Source organism: Diadema antillarum, unplaced genomic scaffold (assembly GCF_040938485.1).
Source record: "Diadema antillarum isolate AM-2024a unplaced genomic scaffold, OU_Dant_1.0 scf00000204, whole genome shotgun sequence".
Classification (NCBI taxonomy): Eukaryota; Metazoa; Echinodermata; class Echinoidea; order Diadematoida; family Diadematidae; genus Diadema; species Diadema antillarum.
The window spans coordinates 360,808-386,416 of NW_027271093.1; the positions used below are offsets into that span (position 1 = coordinate 360,808).

Genomic DNA, 25,609 nt, shown 5'->3' on the forward strand with positions numbered 1-25,609 from the left:
AGAATAGCATCCATCTTTGTGAGCACAGCGCTGAACACTCTCGTACTCTAGTTTTCATCACTATGCATTGTATTTGTATATATTCTGTAATGCTGCATTTTTGTGTATGATTCTGACTGAACATTACTGATTTTGTCAACTCCTTTTTTGGTAGGTGCTGTGAATATTATTGTTAGTAGCATTCACTACATATCCATAAATATTCTTCATATTATAATTATTATTATCATTATCTTTATCATCATTATTCTTATGACTACTACTACTACACTACTGAGTATTATCATCATTATTGTAATAACATTTTCATAATCACGACATTTCATGAAGCTTGGGAAATGATAACCATTTGTCTTGAGGTGAAATCTTAGATAAGACATAAGGCGGTTTGTTTACTGCTTCTAACCTTCGTCAGGTACAATAAGACACAATGGCGCTTGCACGTAAGTCACCACCATGTCTTATCGTACTTCACAAAGCTCCACAGTAGCCAGCAAAACGTTGTATGTCTGCCCTACGATTTCTTCGCGAGAAAAACGATTATCTTTATCGCAGCATCATAAGATTCATCGCAATGGTCAACGTTTACAAAAGGGGATTTCTTTATAACCACATTCGTTGTAACAGAAGTGCACAGTATTACGTGGTGACCTTCCCGGCTACTTAACACACAAAATTGTTGTGGCATGAAATTTTCGTGAATTGGAGCCGAAGGCCTTTTTCGAGGCATGAAATTTTCGCAAGTTGCCTCTAACATTCAATGCATATACGTAGTGTAGGCAAGAACTTTTGCATGCATTTTAATTTTGTGAATCTTAGCTCTCGCGAAATTCGCAAAATTAAAATGCATGCGAACATTTCTTGCTTCAGAGTAAATTCTTGGGATGGGCCTCACCCTGGTAATTCTTTGAGGACTGGGATGTGGCAGTCAAGGTGAAACACGCGGGGGCAGTTGTCGCAGCAGATGAGCTCCCCGCCGTTGTTGCAGACGGCGCACCAGTCGTCGTTGGGGTCGTCGGAGCGCGAGCACTGGGTGGGGTTGCGCAGCTTGTAGCCGTGCCGGAAGCCGAGCGACTGCGGATCGGAGCTGCCGCTGCTACCACCGGTACTGCCACCACTGCTGCTGCTTCCACTGGTCGTGGCTGCCTCCTCGGCCGGTCGCTTGCGGCCAGAGAGGGATGCGTCACTGGACACCAAGTCTGGATCGGATTCGTTTGCAGCCTGGCATTTAGGATCACGATTTTCTGCCTTTGAAGTGTAAAGCACAACAGGAGATAAATTCAGTGGTTGCAGCTGTGTTACACCATGGAGAAAACATAACAAAATAAGAGCGTGCAGCTAAATAATACAATTGTCACTCTCTTTTTTTCTTTTCCTTTTTTGAACATATGAAAACAGCTGGTAATCAGGAATGTTCTTTCCATTATGACAGGCATCATTTCATGGAATTTATTGAGTCATAAATTCCTGGAAAATATGGCACACGGAATGACACATTCAGGTGCCTCTTATGTTTAAACAGACATCAGCACCTGAAGCCCTATTCTGACAGACAATATTTTTGTTGCTGTTTCTGGTGAGCGTTTCCAACCATGAGAACATCGACACTGATCAGGTAATGACGATGATGTCTGTTACGCAAATAATCATTGACTGTAAGTGCAATGGTACAATCTAACACTGCCGAAGTCATCCGTGAGCGAGGTGTCTAGTCTATTAGCCCTTGCCTTCAGCTCAGCCTCAAGGATCACCAAGGCGACATTAGATTGTATCCATTGTACAAGAAATAGGAAAAATACATGAGCATGATTAACAAGCAACAATTTTAGTACTGAATGTTTACATACAGTTCTTTCCTGTACATGAAGATGTAGTGTGTTCTGCATTCAAAATAATCTAGTAGCTTCTTGCAATGCCTCAGATATCTACATCATGGCGCACACAGCGTCGAGATATATCTACGATACAGTAGTTTTAACTGGTTGCACACAATCCAGCGCTGGCTTTATTCTTTTTCTTTTATTTTTAGAAATGGCATTTGTTGCTTTTGCGAGTTGTTATTTTCGTGGTTCAAAGGCGATTTGTTACATTCACATGAATAAAAATACCATGGAAATTTCAGCTCCTACAGTATACAAAATTTCATTACATTTCATTTCACGGTCTGTTCTTATTCCCGTTATTTTTCCTTCATTTTACACCTACCTTTGGCTGTCGATTATCCTTGGGGAAGTAATCAATGATGGTACGCCGGAATTCTGCCAAAAAACGCTCACTCTTTCGCGGGTAGAGCAGGTAGAATTTTCGGTGCTTATTAGAATAAATCAAGACTGTTGTCACGTCCGGTGTCAGGTGGAATCGAATCGCACCAAACTGGGTTGGGAGGGGGAATTTCAGAACATATAAAAAGGAAAGTCAGTAAAATGTTAAAGGCATAATTTACCATTTGCAGATGAAACAAAAACCAAGCATTAGTGCTTTAAAATAGTTCTAAAATGTATGTAAGGGATAGAAACAACCACTGTACAAATCTGAATTGGTACAAAATTTTATATGGTAGGATGTTTTGTGATACAACTGACCTACACATATGCATCAAATGTGAAATCTTGAACATTTTTAATATCACTGCTCCCAAAGGTGAACAGGACCTTTAAAAAAAAAGACAAGAAAGTAACAAGCATAGTAGCAGGCCTCACACTACAGTTGATCAGTCTTTGCATGATTAAGAACTAATGAAAATGTTGCCTAATGTAACGCAAGTGTGCGGTACATCACCTCCACTGTAAGAAATCGCTAACTTTTCTCTTGCAACAAATCTTTAATAATATTCTTTTATTCTGTCAATGTGGTTCTCAATTACAAATTTCTTTTACCACTCGCAAACTTGTCTTACACGTATCCATACGCATCATACTTTGCTTGCGAAATACATCATACGGCATTTGCGAAAAGGAAGGAAAATGTCCGGGGAAACTTGCCACTTCATTTTTCCGGAAACTGGAGACCAGCTTCTTGTATGATTCCTTGCACGCTGGATCTGCCTCGAGAAGGAACATGTGGTGGTCACGAAGAATCTCCACAAGCGGTGACTGTGGAACAGGCAATAATACAAAGGGCCTCTTGAGAGTTGATGTGATTTGCAGATTTTTAAAAAATTTCTTTTTCCATTTAATTCATAAGGCGGGAGAAAAATGGGATGCAGCAAAGACCGAGATCCTCCAATGTTAAGATACAAGCATCTACCTTAAGGGTTTATATATTGTAAAAGTGGACATTTTTCCCAGAGCACTTTTTCGCGCTCAGCTGGGTAAGGTGATTTTTGCCCGCTTTGCATACTGCAGAATTACAGTGTGAACTATTCATAGCAGGCAAAAATACTTGTGTGCTATATTTTTGTACTAGTTGCATGTCACAGAAAATGCGCAAAAACTCCGCCTTTTCAGTATGACATGAACATTAATTCCTCAACTTTTGCCCTTCTGGAGCCTGTTTCGTAAAACTTGTCATCAGTGACAAGTTGTCATAGATGTGACAAGCTACTGAAATCCTTGCATCTGATTGGCTGAGAGCTAATTTGTCATAGAAATGTGGCATTTGTCACTCATAAAAAGTTTTATGAAACGGGCCCCCGGACTTTCTATAATAACAAGAAAACATGTTGCATGCTGTTGGACTTGGGAAGTGCAGAAGTGAATGAGAATGAAGAGGCAATCCAAGGCAGAACAAAAAGTGACTCACCAGTACTTTTAGCGACATGATTTTGATGGTAAGACTGGTGGGCCATTCCACTTGTGGCTGAGGCTGGCTTGCTATGCGCAAGAGATTGGCGATAATGGACACGCAGACTTGGCTCTTGGACTCGGACATCTGACAGAGGAAGATACATGGATGAATATGAAAAAGAATATGAGAGGATAATCAACTAAGATCGATAAAATACATCAATGAATGAATGAATACACAACTGAAGAAATCCATCATACCCATGAACAAATACACACATCATTAGCATACACAAATCATGCAAGAGAAAATGAACAAATGAATGAATGAATGAAAGAAAGTTAAATATCTATAAATTTATATTCATACATGTATATTCATACAAGGAATGAGTCAATCAACCGTTCTGTGAAGTATTACAATTTGTAGATGCTTCGTTTCCTATAGCCTAGTAACAAAGTGGTTCATTCATCAGCTGCCACCAATCAAGCTCATCAAGTGGGAATTAACTTTTTGCTGTTGCTAGGTAGGGCAAGTCTCTGGCATGCTTTGCAGTTCTCAAGGGCAACTTTTGTGAACAAAGCACACATGAAATTTGCAGTAGGGAATTGAGGTTATAACTTATTGTGAGATATTTGGAAACCGCTCACTGAAAGCATTCAAAAGAAGACAATTCTAAAGAGGAATTAACGCTGTTTTGATGAAAATTGGTTTTGAAATGACTGAGATATCAAAAACAAAGTAAAACATTTAATAAAAGATGGGACCCACCCTTTTTCAAGGGTCTCTTTGATTTTGGACATCTCAACCATTTCAAAACCGATGTTCATAAAATAAACTTCTAATTCCTTTTAAAATAGCATGCTTAAATAGTTTCTATCTTGCGAAATAAAGTTATAACCAGAATTCCCATCTCAACCAAAAACTATACCATCAAGAGCTTATAATCGAAAATAAGCTATCCTTGACATTAGGGAGCACTGTATGAACCAATCCTAGTGTACCTCCTTCAGTGTTCAATACCTTTGAGAGCCCCCCCCCCCCCCCCCCCCCCCCGCCCTTTTCCATTCATGTGACCGGACAGTGTTAGCTGGCCTACTCACCTCCAGCCAAGACACTTTACCCTTCCAACAGGTCAGGATGGTCTCCTGGCTAATGTCTTGTATGATGTCATCCTGTGAGAAACAAGAGTTCAAAGGTCAAAGGTTAGTACTCACTCTTTTTGTCAGGGTAACTCTACTCCATCTTCTAAACTGACTGGGGGGAAAAAAAAAGGAGAAAAAGAATCAAGTGAGATCCAGCAAATGAGAACAGCAACCGTGTAGTAAAAAAAATGGACAAAGAGTACGTGAAAGTTTCCAACCTACTCACAAATTAGTGATATTTAGCATTATGAAATGGGTTGAAGAATGTAGCCAATTGGAAGCGCTGAAATGAGTCACGTGTGCGTGCATGATTTCTTACTATTGCACGGCCGTGGCCGTGCAAAAAAGCGTAAAGTCACTGATGTTACAATGTTTACACTAGCAGTGCACACTCAATCAGTTGTTACAAGTGCGTCGCACACTACTGTACGCGCTGTCAATTCTGTAAACAACTTCTAGTTCGGGCTGCCAGCCGACCTTTCTTGTGCATAACATGTGGCGTACGTATACGCTTATACGTACAGTACTTATATGTGCGGGATTTCCGAGTGCGACGTGCGTAAATGTTTGGGACGAACATCTTCGGACATCTTGACTTTTGAGCGAGTGCTACATGTTGTAGCTGACTGGTATTGACTCACAAAGGTACATGAAAAATGCTGTTAGTTTTTGACTCACTTTATAAATCAAATAATACACAGGTTTGAGTTCGTGACGTTAGTGGTATCCACTAACGCACTCTCACCTGTGTATTATTTGTATACTATTGACTAGGCAAACTAACATACATGAGTGGCTGAAATCTTCATCTCATAATACACCTTCTGGATTGTTCTTTGTTCTGTTCCTGAATGTCTATTTCATTTTAAAGTCATCTATTAACCATCATTTTTTTGTTAAAGTCATGTTTAAATTTCCTGTGTATTACTTTCTAAAGGTGAAGATTTCTGATGGGTCAAGTTTGGTTCCTGGGTCCTATGTGGGTTATATGTGACCAACTTTGTTATCAACCTGCCCCATTAGAGATTTCTCAGCTGAGTCAGGTTAAAATCTGACCAAAAGATGAAGGTGTAACATGCACATGAATAATGTATTACATTAACTAGTTGTGCCACCCTTTCCTGATATATCCAAAAGACGCAGTGAGTCACTTATACTGTTTCTAATGCTACAAAAGATTGGACTATGAGGTCTGCGGCAATGAAATCATTTGAAATGCAATGTCTTAGGGGCATTGCAGGACTTAAACTGAGTGACTGAGTTAGGAAAGTGAGTATCAGACAAGAACTTTGTATTCAAAGGACCATTCACCAGGTAACCAACAAATAGTCAATTGACTTTAGTTTGGACATACTGCCAATATGCCTCACTCCCGACACCCGTAGGTACCACACATATTCACACATCTTGAAGACTTTGTGGACAACCCCACTCATATGAAAAGATAAGATCAGGGGCATCCCAGGACCCTGTCCCTTCACGACGCTGAATATCAAGTCCAGAGTAGGACTGATTGGAGAAGGCAGGGTGCTACATACCTAAGCACTTGCCCGATTTCCCAGGGCAAGTGAAAATCAAATTTGAGAAAGTGTTTTTGAACAATGAGAACAAACACTTGCCCGAATTGGGCAAGCAAAAAGTTTTGAAATCACCATTTTTCACTTATTCCCCCCAACAAATGCCCAAAGTCAACCATACAGAAGTCCAAATATAATGGCTGTTAAGTGATGCAACACACTTTATATTTCATTTCAGCAACTTTCCAACACTTATATGAAGTAGCCCCAATGCAATGCAATACAATGCAATGGCACCACTTGATCGGACCAAGTTAGTTACTATGTTGTATCTAAGCGTGCAAATCAATGTGTGCTGTTTATTCCAATAATTTAAGCCCTTGACTAGCACATGATTTTCTATATTATTTCCTTATATTTTGGACTTTCTTCTCACATAAGTAAAATTAATGTTTGTGTAAGTGTCTGGCAGCAAAATTGAAAATCTGCTTGCCCGACTGGGCAAGTGGGGGTTAAATGAAGTTATGTAGCACCCTAAGAAGATTATGCCGTACGTATGCAGTATGCCGAGCATCTAAAAGTCAAGTCAAGTGAAAGAAAGGTGCCACATTGGGAGGCAGGTCACCTGTTAGAGGAAAGTGAATCAGCAATTCGGCCGTGAGATGGCAAAACAATGTATCTACATGCAACCTCTTTTCCATTAAACCAAGTTTAAAGTTTTTGCAAAGGTTACAACTCTTTTTCTGTTTTTTTTTTAATGCTTCATATCTTAGCCTAAAGGAACCAACAGTATTAACAATATATTGAATACAAATTGATTTCACTCGACCCCTTCTTTTTAAGAATGATTTGCATAAATCAACTTAACCAAGCCATTACTACAGCAAAACAATGTAAGTCTTGTCAATGGGGCACGTACATGTAACACAATGTAATTCTGCGAGCGGTTCTGTGGTCTGCCCGCAGCCTATTACTGTGTAAATATGTATTTCACGTAGATCACCTGTATATATATCGTTTTGCCAGATTCATGTAGGACGTGTGTCAAGAAGGGGCAAGTTTATTGCCAATTACGCTGGTTTAACAATTTCCCACTGGGAAGGAGCGTCATATCTCGGTTATGGACTACGCTCTGATCTCAAAATTTGTTTCACAGTTAGATTTACACACTGAAACACATTGATATATTTGGCTACGTGTATTAAAGTCAATTTTCATGAATTTTCGACATAGTTTGTTTTGCCACCTTAAGTCTGAATTGGGGTTATCTCCAATGGGGGACACTTACCATATCCCTCAGGAACTCTCCTATCTTGTCAAGTCGCTGGTTGAAGGTAGTCTCCTCTGACCTGCCGGCAGCACTCACGGACGAAAGAGGAGGCGTGTCCACCACCACAGCGACGACGGAAACGTCGCTCTCCGCGGATGCGTCGACCGAAATGGCGGGGATGTCGAGCTCCGTGGCGCTGCTGGGGATGACGGCCGTCGGCAAAGAGGTCATCTGCTGGCCCTGCTGATCTGATTTGTCAATCTCGCCTTCAGACAGCACCTCAAGGGCCGGGCTTTGGGACAAATCATGCAAAACCACAAGAAAAAAAGGAAAGAATATCAAAGGAATATGAGTATACCACCATTAACCACCTGATACAATTTTGTAGAGGATTTGGACTGAGCTCTACTCACATAGATTGCTATAACACTGAACATTTTTCCAATTGTCTTGACAAGTCCATTCATCCAATTACCCTCCCAACAAAACATGCCAAAGGCATAATGACATTCCTGTGAAATTTTAGTATTATTAAAACTTTCCGTCAATTGTATGGCAAGTGCTTTTTACATTCCTCACTGGCATGCTGCTGTAAAAGTGGACATTTTTGAGTGAGCAAGTTTTCATGCTCAATCAGGTAAATCCATTCCAGTCTTTTCAACGGCGCTGCAGAATCAGAGACCTTAAAACTTTTACAAATATCAAACAAAAACAATGAAACTCTCTTATTTTTGTGCTGGTTTGATGTCATGTGAAATTTCCACACTGCAAAAATTCCCACTTGAACAGTACACTACAAAGGGCCAGGAAATTCTACAGGTATGGTTCACACCTTGCTTTATCACTCCCAGGTTGCATCTCAAGGCCAGAGGATGAGGGCTGGTTATCCTGGAGTCCGTTTGCACTGCTCTGGTTCTGGAACCGACAGCTGGGCCGCTCCGACTCGTCCTTGCTGGGAACCCGCTCGCTCTTCACGTTCACGATGCGCGGCACCGACGAGTCTTCAGAGGGGGCCGACGCAGATGAGGGCGATGCCGAGTTGGGTCTCCTGCTCAAGGCTTCCGCACTCGTGCTGCTACCGGTAGTCGCACCGCCCAGACTTTCACCACTGGTGCTGGCGTTGGTGACGGCGGTGCCTGAGTGGGGGCTTTGCCTCGACTGCACCACCTGCTGTGGATTCTGGTGCTTGGCGACCTTCTCCTGCAACATTTGGACGTTGGTGAGGTCCCCAAACGTCATGAAGTTGCTTGGGATGGTGACGTTGGGTGGAGCCGTGGTAGTTGCCTGTGAGAGAGGCTGTTGCATGGCGGCAGGCTGCATGACTCGGCTCTGCTGGGGGCTGCCCTGCAGCAGGACCATTGAGGCCTGCTGCTTGCTCAGCACTGGTAAGATGTTGGCCTGCATGTTAGGGCGCACTTGGCGCAGTCCAGGTTGTTGCATGGCCCCCTGGCGCGATGGGTGCATCCCCGGCCTAGCTGCGGCCCGCTGCATCATCTGCGCATTCTTTATGAACTGCTGCTGACTGATGACCTGATTTAGGTTGGGCCTCTGTAGTGGCACTCTGGCACTGGCAACAACATTTTGAGGTTGCACAACAACGTTCTGTGGCGGCTGCATGACATACCCTTGTCTCTGCTGCCCCTGCATGGCCATCATGGCCTGCGTCTTATCTTTGGTCAGCTTTGACTCGTACCCAAGGATCTCTCCGATTGTTTGCAGGGCTTCCACGCAGGGGACGTTGGTCTGCTTGAAGTTCAGAATCAGCTCCGACACCGGTGACCGGGTCAGGGGTACGCGGAGGAGGGCGTCTGCCCGCTGCCGCACTAGTCGATTTTGCTGAAGTGCTGCAACATCGTTTTCACTATTGAGAATGATTTTGATGACTTTGCAGCACTGATGGAGCCATCCTTCCACCATGCTTACCTCTCTTGATTGCATAATCAGGGCACGGTTTTTCACAGAGGTGCTCTCTTGAACTTTTCCTTTTAGCTTGTTACAATGCTCATCCAAAACGGCCTTTATTCTGAAAGAAATAAAAGACACACACACACAGAAAAAAAAAAATAGCAAAGGCAACATGCTTAATGGACCCACAAAGAAACTGCAAGATCAATATTTGTACAGAATGCAGCATTTCGCATTTTTTAAAACAAATCATGCAAGTTAAATGCTATTCGCAAAACTGAAAAGTTGCAAAATATTGCCGACCGTAACACACCTCAGATGTATGGTGCATTATATTCAAGGAGGAAAATGCTATCATTTAATCTAAATTATAATTTAATCTAAATCACCCAATGTGGTTCTGAACTGTGGATACATCCTCTCACAAAATGGTTTCACAAATTACGTATATTGCACATGCACAGTAATGCATGCTAATACAATTTCCACTGTTAAGTGGAGAATTTGGTGTCAGGGAACACTGCTTTTACGGGACAATACATTTAACAGTAACATTTCTAAGGCATACAATTTTTCTCCAAAGGCACGAGAAAACATTTTTTATCAGACATTTACATGTACACTTGTATGAATTAATAGAAAATTTACATAGAATTTAATCTTACTAATAGAGGAAAATTAAATGCCGCAAATAACAGTGTATTAACCACACCATTTTTCCTTGCACTGAAACAGGTTAAAATCAAGGTGCGGTTTACAAATACACAATTACGGCCAATACCTTCTGTGTGTACATACAAAGGTATGTGTAGTGTGCTGACAATGTTTACAAATGTGTACAATCTGTACATTCTCAGCTTGCCTTAATGCCTACAGCATGGATGATTAGGATGATTGAATGTTCAACCTGAAGACACATTGGAGACATTATTAATCATTCAAAATATAATGACATATTATGGAATTGACAGAAGCAATACAGCTTGATACATCCACGGCAAGCAATTCTGCCTACACAGAGCTAATGGAAGAAACATCGTGCTGGTGGAATCGATGTTGGTTCGTACTCCCTGCGCTATTAAACTACAGTACAACTACAACTTTTGTAAAGCCTATAATCTCTACATATCAACCGTTTATTGCTTTACATGTATATGCATTACCATCAGGTGCAAACAAATAAATCACAAAACAGCCATTGGAATCCTCCATAGTCATACCAAGAAAATGAAAAAACAAACTAACAACAAAACCACCAAATAAGGGAGAACAAACCCTTCTTCTCTATTTTGTTAATTTTCTCTTACTCGGTCACACCTACACAGAATGTTGGTACAATAATTTCCTTTTATGTTGAGCATTCTACTGTACATTTCTTCTTTTTTTAGGGCACAAAAAAAAAAAAGCAACCCGTTTTTTTCCCCCGAACATTTCACTCAATTCAGCCAACATGTCAACAGTATCAGCATCCATCAGCGGCCTGTTTTCTGTTTGTTTGTTTTTTTCCTGCGACGGCCAAAAGAAGAGGGTGCGGTTAATACACTGTTATCTATGATAGATTAATGAAATGAGAATGGCGGTTCCATTCACCGTAGCAACGCTCTTTGCTTTCATTGTACTCTGCATGAGTCACACTTTTTCAAAATCTTGCAATACAGAGATTGATATTCTATTCAAAATATCTTATTTATATTGTCTTCAAAGACGCCACAGTGTACTGCAAAGAAATTCACAACATGATCTATCCATACATTCTCCCCACACTGCATTGAATAGTCTTCTGCTAATGAGGACAAAAAATAAAATAAAAAAATACTGTAAAAGTGGATATTTTCGCGCGACTAATCATTCGCGCTCGGCCCGGTAAGAAGAGTTTCGCATGTTTTTAATTCCGCAGAATCAAGACAGTAAGTATGGGAACAAATGGCAAGTAAAAATACTCGCATGCTTTTACATGTATTTTCACGCTAGTTTCTGGTTGCGCAAAATGCATGAAAATTTCAACATCACGAAAATTTCCACTTTTACAGTAATAAGTTCAAGAAATACAAGAGTGCAAGAAGAGGATCCTCTTTATCACTGCTGGGTCAAACTTACCGATCGAAGAGGTCAACTATTTGTGACAGAACCAACGTCTGCTGCTCCTTCATGCGCTTGTAGAGCACATCGATCTCCTTGCGCATGTCGCGAGCGCTCTGCCTCTTCACTAGCAGTTTCTGGAACAGCTGGCGGAGGATCTCGCGCTGCGAAGCAGCAGCCTCGGACAGGAAGTGGTACCTGGGAGGGGGGAGGGGGCATAATGAGAGTGGGAGTGGGGAGGTATGGAAGGGAGATGACATGGTATTAAAGGGGAGATCCAGTCAAAATATAAATTAGTCTGATAAAAAAAAGAGTAAAATATTACGAGTTCAACAGTAAAATTTTGATCGAAATCGGTAAAAAAATAAGGAAGATCATGACATTTTGAAGTTTTCCTAATTTTTCATGAAACAGTTCTTGAACGATCAATGTGAATATATGCAAATGGCAAAGTGAGCATGTCATTCCCTCACAACTTTATACCATATAGTTTGTACAAAATTTTGAAATTTCTAGTTTTCCATTAAAATGCAAATGCCTGAGGCTCAAATCCTGGGATATCTAACTGATCACTTTTCTGTAGTTTTTAAACCAGGAATAACATCATGTTTCAGACTTCAATGACAGTCCTATTGAAGTTTCATCATTTTTTGTACACGATCAATGGAAAATTGTGAGGTTACAACACAGTCAGCTCACTCATTTGCATATTCATATCCATTGTATAAGAACTGTTTTGCAAAAATTAGCAAAACTTCAAAATTTCTTACTTCCTTATTTTTCATCCGATTTCAGCCAAGTTCTTACTGCTGAACTCGTAAGATTTTACTCTTTTTTTTAATGAGACTAACTTATTTTTTGACTGGATTTCCCCTTGAAGTCCAACAAGACTGTAGCATGCACATTCTCTTGAGCACTCCCAAACAAACATGTTACAAGATGTTACAAACACTGCCAGTTGCAATGCCAAGTGATAAGGTACAGTAGTCATTGCACCTGTTACTTATTCATCTTCACTAGGACTATTTCTCTACAAAGACATTGTCCTGAATTGCTTTTAAGATCAATAGTCCAGGCTAGGCTCCATAGAAAGTGCACCTAACCTTGTTTTTTGATATATACAATGTTTTTTGATGGTTTCTTGTCAATTCGAGGGTGCTGATTCCAAATCCGATTGATGCCACTCGCGTAACCTTGAGCATTTTCGGCACAACGCAAAAATTCAAAATGGCCGCCAGATATGCTAATTTGGCCATGATAATCCCAGTTATGTCAATTTTATGACAAATTATTCCATCAAAGTTTTTAAAATTTTTGTTCCTTGAGTAATTCTACTTGCACATGCAAGAAATTTTTCATTTGAAGAGGTACATTTAGTATTTTAAGCTTATTTTCAATTCAAAATGGCCGCCACTCCTATACTCATGTACTATATGAATGGCAAAAATATGCATAAAAATAGAAGACGAATTTCCAGTCACATACCTACGCTTTTATCAAGTTTTGCATGTGCAATGCAAATCTGATGAGTGCCACTAGCAAAACAAGCAAAAAAAGCAAACAAACAGAAAGTTTATTGTTTTTAGGCTTATTATATTCTTCTTAATACAAAACTTCAAAATGGACACCACTCATATACCCCTGCACAATATGAACGGCAGAGCTTGTGAAATAAACAAATTTTCTTTTTTTTTTCTGTCACTCAGGTACACTGTTTACCAATTTGTGTGCTGATTATAAATCAGAAGGTTGTTACTAACAAAGGCTGTTTTATTTTTTGATGCAAACATCCAAATTTGCTACCTCAACCTGAAATTTTGGAAAAATCCACCAAAACTTGAATTGACGCCAACATCAAGATCGTTTATCAGGAATTATTAGATATGAACATTTGATACTTACTTGCCTTGAGATGTTCAACATCAAAATATTCATTCTGATTTACTGAATTAAAAGGCTGAATCCTAGATGATGACACAAATGAAATTTCCAATTAACTGTCCTGTTCTACATTATCTAAAAGCGATATTATACAAACTTTTCAGTCCCCTCATCCGAGAAAGAACATGAGGCAGGGGAAAGTGGAAAAAGGGACCACCTCACTTCCTGTTGTCAAATCTCTGAAATGAAAACAATGCCCCAAAGTTTTTAATGTTAACCCAGATGAACATGGTAGATGAATTTTACGTTTTTTTTTTTTTTCGGAGTGAATGTGTTTGAGTATAGGCCTAAGCATGATGTCGAGGGAGACTCTGAGATCTGTACAGTGCTGCCTTATTCTGAAAGCAGTGTTATAACAACTTCACACTGCTTGTCTTTAATCTTCAGCATTTGAAGATTCAGGATTGCTCTCGGTAACCAGACCAGCTGTGTTAGGACTCTGAATGATGGCCTCCTTAATGGTGGCTGTAAATTAACTCCACTAGAGGTCTTTTTAACATATATGTGGTGACATTACATTCACTTCACGTAGGAAGTTTGCAGATGATCTTGCCTTTACGTCTCAGGGTTAAAGTCCTTGGATGACATGAGCCGAGTACTGACCCATCTCAAGACAATAGTGGAGTACTTCATCTTCTGGAGACTTTGCCCCAACCTTTATTAGATTATCATCAGATCCATGCCTTCCATCTTAGTAACCATCTTGCCAACGCCATGTTTAAGGCAGCCCTCTGTGGCAAGCCTTCCAAGCATAGGCTAAGGAAGTCCACCCTCCTTCACTGGCACTCGATCACTCTCCCTCACACTGGAAGAAAAGGATGGCAAGTGTCACCAATGCCGTCAACGCATACCTTGACCTTCCAAACACGATAGCATGGGGGGGGGGGGCATTTCATGAAGCATTTTGTCGGACAAATTTGTCTGACAAATTTGCTCTCAGCCAATCAGATGCAAGGATTTAATAGCTTATAACAGTTTGTAAAAAAGAAAAGATCTGACAAAACACTTCATGAAATGCCCCCTTGAACAACCTGCCATCAATGCGCCTGAAATCCTACAAGCCTATAGATTTCCCTACTGTAACTTGAAAGCTTTGACCCCAAAACAGGTTGGTGCAGATGCTGGTCTGATGTCATCTCTGATACTACCCAAGTTACCGACAACACTATCTCTGGCCTGGCATCAAAGCCACAGGGCTTCAACGGGTGGTGATCAAGCAAGTCTTCATGTCTTCATCCTGTTTCTATGGCAAATAATCGCCCTCTGACCCCTGAGGAAGTGCTGAACATCACCAGATGTGGTTGCAAATAAAACAATTGCAGGACTAATATGCATCTTTAGCCTGAGAATTCTGCAAACTTGGGGCTGATGTCGCCTGCTGCTAAACATACCATTAAATTAAGGGTTCTTTAAAGACAATAAAAATGACAGTTTTAGTTTTAAGACAACACTGAATGAGATCATGATGTCGAAGTGTATACATGAATTATCAACACCTGATGGGAACTGTGAGAGAACTGAAAGAGGTATCTCACATTGCTCCTTAGTTGATGTTAAATGAACAGTTTGTACGGTATTGCATTATATGACAGTTTCGTTTATGCCTTCAACAGTTTTTGTTGTTGTTTTAATTCAAGAAAATCAGGTTTGCTCGATAATATCAAGGCGGCACTTCTAAACTAAATCATATCAAAGTGATGGAGGTTATAATGATCCATTTCGAACTCGCCTCAGGACTGCTCCCCCCCCCCCCCCCCCCCCCAACTCCTTGCTGGAAAAAAAAAATCTACAATGTAAAGGGTTTTTAGTTGTGTCATTAATGTCCGATGTGTTTTTGTCTGCAACCATGTATCTCTGCACTTACTGTATAGGATTTTTCTGTACTTTGTTAATATGGTTTTAGGGGAATGCATATTACAAGCTTTGTTTTCTAGCTTCCCCTCCATTTTCAACATTATTTGATAAATACCATGTATCTAGGCTCCTTGATATATTGTGTTAGTATTTCATGTTTATATTCAACCGGCATGTAGACTATGATGGTATATTCATTCCTTGCGAGACGTTAGTGAACTTATATTGTTGAGACTTTTGTTGAGACAAAATGAAATATATAAGAAATTATGTTCAACATCGTAAGGTTTATGAATATTAAATGCTCATAATGTAGGTCCCTATATATTGTAAGTGACACCCAACATATTGCACATACAACACTTTATGATAGCGTAGGTACGGGACTGGAAATACAGTAAATTTGTCCTATATTCCATGCATATGTTTTGCCATTCATATAGTACATAAGCATAGGAATGGCGGCCATTTTGAATACAAAAATGATCTTTAATGCTAAATGAACCTATATGAAATGAAAATTCGCTTGCAAATGCAGATGGAGTAACTCTAGGAACAATAATGTACAAAGTTTGGTGGAATAGTTGGTCATAATATAATGCACATTATTGTGTTTATCACAGCCGAATTAGCATATCTGGCGGCCATTTTGGATTTTTACATTTTGCCGAAAATGCTCAAGGTTGCGCGAGTGGCATCAATCGGATTTGGAATCAGCACCCTCAAACTGACAAGAAACCATCAAAAAACATTGTATATATAAACAAGAGACCCGCGGGTCTAGCGCTCACCTGAGTATCGCAAGTTCACCTTTCACGCAGTCACTAATCTAAATTATTCACAGCTCTACCAAAATTTGACCAGGCATTCTCAAGTAGAAGATGAAACTGTACAATAAGGGCCCAAATTTTTTAAGATTCCTTTATTTGGGGGGGGGGGGATTGGGGCCCCCTGGGGCCCTCTGGGTGGGGCATGGTGCCCATTTTTATAAATTGAGATCCTGACCCCCTAGGGATGCTACCTGCCAAGTTTGATGAAAATACATCATGAGGTTTTCAGGAAGAAGATGAAAATGTACAATTCAGGTCCCCATTTGGACCTTCCCAACCAACCCCCCCCCCCCCCCCCCTGCCCCCAAGAGGGGCACCCCTTGATCTCCTATGAACAAACTTGAAAATACAGTCATTAATGTACTCACTCATAGTATTATCTTACCTCTATAACTTCTGATTCTAGAGAAGATTTTTAAAGATTCCTTCATTTTGGGGGTTTGGGGCCCCCCTGGGGGCCCCCTGGGTGGGGAATGGTGCCCATTTTAAGAAATTGAAATCCTAACTCCCTAGGGATGCTACCTGCCAAGTTTGGTGAAAATGGGTCATGGGGTTCTCAAGAAGAAGATAAAAATGTACAATTTAGGCCCCATTAGGACCCCTCCTCACCCCCCTCCCCTGGGTCCCAAGGGGGGCACCCCTGATTCTGCCATGAACAAACTTGAAACTACAGTTATCAATGTACAAACTCATAGTATTAACTTAGCTCTATCACTTCTGGTTCTGGAGAAGAAGATTTTTACAGATTCCTTAAGTTTGGGGCGTTTGGGCCCCCTGGGGGCCCCCTGGGTGGGGCATGGTGCCCATTTTAACAAATTGAGTTCCTAACCCCCTAGGGATGCTACCTGCCAAGTTTGGTGAAAATGGGTAATGGGGTTCTCAAGAAGAAGATGAAAATGTACAATTTAGGCCCCATTAGAACCCCTCCCCACCCCCCTCCCCTGGGTCCCAAGGGGGGCACCCCTAATTTTGCCATGAACAAACTTGAAACTACAGTCATCAATGTACTAACTCATAGTATTAACTTAGCTCTATCACTTCTGGTTCTAGAGAAGAAGATTTTTACAGATTCCTTAATTTTGGGGGGTTTGGGCCCCCCTGGGGGCCCCCTGGGTGGGGAATGGTGCCCATTTTAAGAAATTGAAATCCTAACTCCCTAGGGATGCTACCTGCCAAGTTTGGTGAAAATGGGTCATGGGGTTCTCAAGAAGAAGATAAAAATGTACAATTTAGGCCCCATTAGGACCCCTCCTCACCCCCCTCCCCTGGGTCCCAAGGGGGGCACCCCTGATTCTGCCATGAACAAACTTGAAACTACAGTTATCAATGTACAAACTCATAGTATTAACTTAGCTCTATCACTTCTGGTTCTGGAGAAGAAGATTTTTACAGATTCCTTAAGTTTGGGGCGTTTGGGCCCCCTGGGGGCCCCCTGGGTGGGGCATGGTGCCCATTTTAACAAATTGAGTTCCTAACCCCCTAGGGATGCTACCTGCCAAGTTTGGTGAAAATGGGTAATGGGGTTCTCAAGAAGAAGATGAAAATGTACAATTTAGGCCCCATTAGAACCCCTCCCCACCCCCCTCCCCTGGGTCCCAAGGGGGGCACCCCTAATTTTGCCATGAACAAACTTGAAACTACAGTCATCAATGTACTAACTCATAGTATTAACTTAGCTCTATCACTTCTGGTTCTAGAGAAGAAGATTTTTACAGATTCCTTAATTTTGGGGGGTTTGGGCCCCCCTGGGGGCCCCCTGGGTGGGGCATGGTGCCCATTTTAACAAATTGAGTTCCTAACCCCCTAGGGATGCTACCTGCCAAGTTTGATGAAAATCGGTCTTGGGGTTTTCAAGAAGAAGATGAAAATGTAAAAAGTTTACGCACGACGCACGACGGACGACGCACGACGGACGACGGACGACGGACGACGGACGACGCACGACGCACGACGCACGACGGACGCCGGACGAAGGGCGATCGCAATAGCTCACTTGAGCCTTTGGCTCAGGTGAGCTAAAAAACAAGGTTGGGTGCCTTCTAGCCTGGACTACAAATATAATTTGCTTTTTGCAATTCTCATAATGACAAAAATGATAGTGCTTTGGAAAAAAAAAATGTACAACTGACAATAATGCAATATGATGTAACATAGTGTATTATGTTTGTCTCCAATTTCATGTCTTGATCTTCAACTAATTTAGTAAATGGGAATTGTATAACCATAGACTTAAAGGATCATTTCCGGTCATTCAGTACATTTGTATGTCTTGCTTCCATACTATGCAGGGAAGACAAGAATCTACTGAAGAAAAAATGTCTGGTCATAACGACTCTCTCGAAAATGAAACGCAAAAATAAGGAATAATGGTGAGAGGACTCACGGATGTTCTTTGTGTGAAACAAGCTGACAGTCCCTGCACGTGAGCTTCATGCACCTCTCGCAGTACAGCTGAAGCCTCTCATTTGGGTGCAACGAGCAGAAGGGTGGCTGAATCCGTGGGGCCTCGGGCATTGCCCCGTCCCCCTCGTTTCTGGGCTGAATGACATGGTCCTTCAGGATCTTGACCTTGCGATGAAGCTGTCAACAAGTGAGAAATTTAAAAGTTGACAAGGCTGTTCTATACTTAGCAGTAGAAGAACTCTGCATTCAAGGTAGTGAATTATGGGCAGACTTTAGAGGTATCCATCCCCTAAACAACATGAATTATTGAATAGATAATATACTTGAATAAATCAATATAGTTACAAGAAGAAATGAATGCAAAGATGGACAAAATTACTTGAAAAGGATTGACATTAACAGTACAATATTATCATTAGTCGTGAATGAGATCAAGAAAGAAATGACGTAACTTGTCAAATCTTGCCTTAAACCCAACAGAACTGAGACAAAAAAAAAAAAAAAAATCACCACATACCTACATTGTAACATCTAAACCGTCAGTAGCACTATTTGTGAACAATGGCTACAAAACTTAAATTCAGACTACACATTCTTCATACCGACTTACGTTTGGGCATTGCGACCAATGTACAAAAATGCAGAGTGTAACTTTCCCATCATTGTGATGCCTACTGGTGCATACTGTTTCATGCAGTGTCTGTTTGCCTTCAGATAGATTATCTACAGTATGTCTAAACACTGATCATTTTTTTAAAGCAAATCAGCTTCTTTCATATTACTTTGACCTAAACTAAATGTTAGAAAGGTCATTACCTCATGAGAGATATCCTCTATCATGTACACTTCACTGTGAGACACAGCTCCCTCCTACATCTACAACTGTACATCATAAATAAGCGACTCATACCCCGTTCATACTGCTAGCGGGTTTCAGAGCCTCCTCGAAGAGGTTCAAAAACCCACTCTGAAAAAGCAGCCTCTCGTTTGTTTATACTGCTCGCCAAAAGCAGACCCTAGCAGGCCCTAGCAGGCCCAACCTTCTCCTCCCCTCTGATATATGGCACGGGCTTTTGAGTGACAGTGTGCAAGTTGAAAAGCTTTCTGCAGCAGGGATTGGTCGAGATGGCTGGGTTGTTTATGTAAGCAGGCGATGACCTTCAGCAATTACCTCCAGGTCGGCAAAAAAGCGGGTTCTCGAAACCCCTATGCGTTTATACTGCAGTCGAACCTCCTCGGCCGCCTCTGAAACCTCCCCCTGTAGGTGGTTTCAGAACCCGACCTGATTGGATCGCCTTTTCTGAATTCTGTCTGTTTATACTGAGGTGAAAGCCTGCTCGAGGCGGCTATAGCAGGCTTCAGAACCCCCTTTTTCCTTAGTATAAACGGGGTTATAAGTTTCTGTGCAGATCAGACACATTATGTTTTCATTGTTTGCTCAGATTGTGTAGAAAAGATGAATAACATAAATCTTAAGTATGGTATTTGCTCAAAGAGTTAAGACAGAGAGAGAGAGAAGAAGAAAAAAAAGAGTTACAAGAAAACAGACAGACTTACAGTTACACATTGGTCGCATAATCCACCATGACAGTCAACACAATAGTTTGTTGCTGGGACGTCGTCATCACAGTTTGTGCACAGCATCTCGCCCCTGGAGCTGCTCTGTGCCGTCCCCGTGGTAACGGTCCACGTGTCCTCCAAGACATCTTCTGGATTCCTGATGTCAATCTTGCAGATGGGGCACTTGGCTACTGTGTGTGAACAAGACAGAAGGTGGAGAAGTATTCTTAATACTCCCCACTGGACCATCCCACAATGGTTAGCATTGATTTATGATGATCAAGAAGCTTGGTAAACATATTTTGTGTAAACACCTGGCCCCCATCTGTAGACTTCTATCACTATCAATCATGACTTTTACATGATACGACAGAATGCTTCATGTGACTGAAAAGAACATACACTGTACATACAATCTAGTGTCCCACAAGAGGCCATCTACAAATGTACCAGGTCAATAGCACAATCAGGGTATGCAATTGTGTAACAGGGCAAAAATGAAAAAAACTTGGTGAAAATGCTTTTTTTGTTGTTTGTTGTAGCTGTGTGTTCAAATTTTCATTTCATGTAAAGAACGAGTCAAAATTTTGCATTAAACTGCGCATAAATTAGCATTTAAATTAGGGGTGTCGAATTACATTGAAATGACTAATATATTGGAAAAATTCATTAAAAAAAAGGAGAATGTTTTTTTCATCTGATAATGCTGTTAGATATTCCTGATAAATATCTCTTTCATTCACCACCAGCACATAGCCATGACATATCACAAAATATGAATGAATTTCATATTTTCACTTCTCGAAATGGATGATCAATTTTGTAGGCATTATTTTGAATTCAAATAAAACCACTTTTACATATTTTATCATATTTCACTTTTGCCAAAGAGTGAAGAGGCATAACTTTCAGGAATAGGTAACAGACATATAGTGGCCATTATTACAAATTTTTATGAAATTAGGGCTGGTACTTTGGAAGATATTATATTTTTCATCAAAAAATTATCTGTACAGTTTGACCTTGAATGTGCGCACAGTGTTTGGATCAGTTCTCATATTTGTAAACACAGATAGAAGAATGAATGTGAGATTTATGATGACTTGAGTTGATATCCAAGCTGTGACAGTCAAACAATGACATATTAAGCCAAAATAATATGTTTTTGCTTATGATATCTTTAGAAATTGAACAAGCATTGAAATATGAACACTGAACACTTACATTGTATCATATGACCTTCATGCAGTATAACATGGGCGTGTATCGCACTTATTTATGCTCAGCAATTTGTAAAAATATAAAAAAATAAGTTCCTATTGCTCAAATTTGCTCAAATTTTCACACAATAGATTTCTACATAGATGTACAATTCATGGTTAAAAAGACAAGGATATTCAATAAGGGGAAAAGAGTCTTTAAAGTGGTCAAATTAGGATATACCTCACTGAAAATACTGAAAAACGGCTGCACTTATTTTACTCAGCATTTGAAAATGGTTCAAAACTCAAAACTGGCTGAACATTTATTGGCAAACAGCGCACCATATTGTAGTGTGTCTTCAGTACTTTCAGGAAAAGCAGAAAAATAAGCTGTTTCTCCATGTATAGCTGTACAGCATGGGTTAAAAGGTCACAATGTCACAAAAATAAGCTAGCATTACACTCCTACCAGGATGGGACTTCAGACCTTATAACTTTCTCCAGCTGAAACAACCACTGTTTTTTATTGCATGCAAGCAATGCCAGGAAAAAATCTGATACCAAACACATAGGGGTAGACTTAAAATATGGACCTCAAATCTTGATTTTACTTAAGTTGTAAAACGCTTTTTTTTTGACGCATTACGTGGGTTTTGGGGGACTTTTTGGTAATTAACCTTAACTAATTAACAGTAAATGAGAAGAAATTTGTCTTACCACATGTGATTACTGATGTCTTAGCATGCTGCATGTGAATTTTTAAGTCAGTTGGTGCATTCTTTTAGAAGTTACAATTTTTTAAAGTGAGAAAGTCATGATTGCATACCCTGATTGTGCTTATCACCACCATCCAGTGCATACAGGGTGCAAGCAATACAAGCTGTTGGCGGGATTTTCAGAGCGAGCTTACACATATGCACGGGAAGAGATTTCTGTTGCATGGCTTGTGCGCTGTCTGCGCTGGATGCCGTGGGGCACTTTGCAGGAAAGGCGGCATATTAAAGGCTGGTGGACTGCGGAATTCACGAAGAAAGTGAACCCCTTAATACCTACATTACGTGTACTGTAAAGTAATTAGTTTGCTGGCAAATTCTAGTAGAATCTATTTGTACCCACCATGCCCACCTAGTGCACCTACATCATTTTGTACATGTACCTGTACTCTATCATTAGGGAATATTAAATTTTGAATAGATCCAGGTGCCCAAGGCCAAGATCAGAATAGTTTTAGTACTGATATAATTTCATTTTCCTTGTAATGGAATAGAAGTCTACCAGTCCCAGTAGGGCCTACTTGAAAAAAAAAAAAAGATGTCCGACATGCACTCTTTAGTTTCATGCCTCATGGGGCTAATTTGCGCCTGGAGAGGTGAAAGCGACAGAAAAAATCCCCCCCCCCCCAAAAAAAAAAAAATTACCGGTAAATAAAAATTGGGTCGATACAGGCCGATAGGTACCGATGCATCTTGCTTTTGAGCGAATACACTTGTCGCTGGTGCCCATGCTTCAAATTTTGATGCCGATGGGTCACTTGACCATTGTTAGGTATTTGTTGACATGACATCAGTGAATTCACGTTAGAGCTTGATCGATTGTTCTCATAACGTACACACACAATTTTTTTTTCTCCTTTCATCATGGGGAGTGGTTCAAGGTTCAAGTGGTCGTGTGTGTGTATCAAAATATCATCCAGCTAACTTGCGACAATTTATGTCACTCAGATGTGAGATGGATGAGAAGTGAAGAGAGAAGGCCTCCATGACTCCCGGGGTGACGGGCGTCATGACATGAGCACATCTCTCAGCTTGGCTCCGGGTTGGGGTGCTCATGAGGGGGAGCGTACCTTCTCCTCTGACTTAAACTAGAACTCAAAGGTCTTGCTCTTCAAATATAACGCTAACGCTAGACTAGTCAGTAGACAGTAGAGTAAAGTAAAAGTGCCAAAGCCCAGGGAAAGCCAAGGTTCGACCTCCCATGCCAAAATTCAACCACCCGTAAACGCATTGGTTCTACTTTTACATTCAGCAGGCAGTCAAATTTTGGACGGAGCTTGCTTTAAATATCTGTGTTTAGACCATTTCTAGTCTAAATTCTGCTAATGACATTAATGTTGATGAACCCCATCCACCTCCCCTCCTGGAGGGCATTTCATGAAGCATTTTGGTCGGATATTTTTCTGACAAAACTGTTACAAGCTACCGAAAACCTAGACAGAAAGATCCGTCTGTCCGGAGGACTCTTTTTACATTTTGCCATTAACGCTGTCCTCCGTAGACAGACGGAAGGTTGCAGTACCCATTGCTGTGTGGATGTTCTTAACCACTGTCTCTATGGAAAATTGGGTGAGGTACCTCACCCTTCTCGATTGCGTCTAATTCACGGCCCTAGGTCGGCAAATTTAAGCTTGTATAGTGAAATTAGCTTTTTAAGAATACATTACACTCACCAGATTAATGAATAATCCAACATTTTAGTAGAATTTTCAACGTAAAACACAGCTTGTCGCGTCGTCACGTTCAAACTGCAGAAACATACACTATGAATCTATTAGCTAATCACATGCGAGGTAGTTTCTACGCCCGTACGTGTTTGTTTTACTAAAACACGTACCTCGCATGTGATTGGCTTACAGATTCAAAATGGCGACTTACAGTTTGCGAACGGCGATGTTGCGATATCGATAAAATTTCTGCGTTATAACCGAGTTTGTATTCCGAGTATTTCGATTGCACAATTGAGAAATTTATCCCAAATATTGCTGCATAATGTGTCATGTCATGTCAAACTTGTTTGAATGTAAAAAAGCTGTCTGAAATTTGGTTTATCGTAACGTTTGATCTGTGCGCGACTGCTACACACAGGAGCCGCAATCATTGACTTCGGTCTGTATACGGAGGGGATCCGTGAAGCCAGACGCAGTCTCCGCGGAACATTCCCCAACTGACAGATACAGACCGATCTTTCGGCCAACCGAAAACCTTGCATCTGATGATTGGCTGAGAGCAAATTTGTCTGACAACTTTGTCGGACTAAATGCTTCATGAAATGCCCCCCTGAATAATGATGAGCGGGTCTCCCGGACACAACTCTACCCTCTAACGTTATTCTGTTTTCTAATCTGTGAGCATTGCCATTGGCGAGTGTGACTGTGTTTAATTTAGTCATAAATTTACTCATAAATCACGTTACACATGATACAAGATTAAACAATCTGTAAAATTTAAATTTACCTTTTTTTCGTCTCTCAGTTTTCCTAACGTCTAAATATCAAGTGGCTACAGGCTAGCTACACCTAACGTTAGGCTAGGCTACTTAGCTTAGGACAAGGTCTAACGTTACACGTTAAGGTTCTAACGTTAGATTTGTTAGTTAGGCCTACCTGATCCGGGCTGACTGCCCTGCTGCAGCTGCTGACCGCTGGCAATCGCTGTGTTGGTCGCTACATTAGCCAAGCACTGTGCACAAACTGTGTGCAAACAGGGCAGCAGTCGCGGCTGAACTTCGGCGGAATACGGTCTGTTACAAGGCCTGCAGACTGTCTCCACGAAATTATTTTGAGGTTCTTGTCCACTTGTGCTAGGCTCCATCCTGACGACCTGGATCGAATGCACTTGATTTCCTCAAAGACGAACAAAACGTAGCCGAAAAGTACGACATTCATTAATCCATAGAAACTCAAGAGACCGTTCTCAGGACACAGCTACAGTGCTTACTGTATGTATGAGGCGCCATTTCGAGTGCAATTACCAATCTTGGCGCAATGTTACAGTAGTATACACGTGAGAAAATATTGTGTGAAATCTCTTCGTGTGATAACAAGCTCGACAACTCATTATTAGCGCCTATGAGGATGATGAGTTCACGTGAAATGCACTTTGAAGGGAGTCCAGTGGCGGATCCAGAGGGCACGTCCCCGGTTTATTTTTTTTTATTTTTGCTAAGACAGAAGAAATAAAAAGGAAAAAAATGGGGGGGGGGGGGGGCACGTGCGCCCCCTTTACTTTTTTGTTATATAAGGCGCCTTCCCTTTACGGAATTCCTGGATCCGCCCGGAGTCATCCCACGAGCCTGACACCCACGAGTCACTCTGCCCTTTGCAGTAAGTCATACTTCTCACGAGAAATAAGCCCATGAGCTCGACACTACTGGCAAGTCCCCTGAACCCGACATTAGGCAG

At 41.0% G+C, this 25,609-nt stretch overlaps 1 protein-coding gene across 1 annotated transcript in view; it reads right to left on the reverse strand.

Moving 5' to 3' along the window:
* Nucleotides 1-25,149, reverse strand: part of LOC139723968 (transcription intermediary factor 1-alpha-like) — a 36,594-nt gene extending 11,445 nt beyond the window's left edge. The window contains exons 1-11 of the mRNA XM_071635168.1: nt 24,812-25,149; nt 20,228-20,421; nt 18,651-18,847; nt 11,661-11,840; nt 8,491-9,681; nt 7,677-7,950; nt 4,830-4,901; nt 3,742-3,870; nt 2,982-3,092; nt 2,206-2,373; nt 896-1,248 (exon numbers count right to left, since the gene is read on the reverse strand). Of these exons, the coding sequence (XP_071491269.1) occupies nt 896-1,248; nt 2,206-2,373; nt 2,982-3,092; nt 3,742-3,870; nt 4,830-4,901; nt 7,677-7,950; nt 8,491-9,681; nt 11,661-11,840; nt 18,651-18,847; nt 20,228-20,421; nt 24,812-25,019 (3,077 nt within the window). The 5' untranslated portion in view covers nt 25,020-25,149. The remainder of the gene's footprint in view (nt 1-895; nt 1,249-2,205; nt 2,374-2,981; nt 3,093-3,741; nt 3,871-4,829; nt 4,902-7,676; nt 7,951-8,490; nt 9,682-11,660; nt 11,841-18,650; nt 18,848-20,227; nt 20,422-24,811) is intronic.
* Between the last annotated feature and the right edge of the window lie 460 nt (nt 25,150-25,609).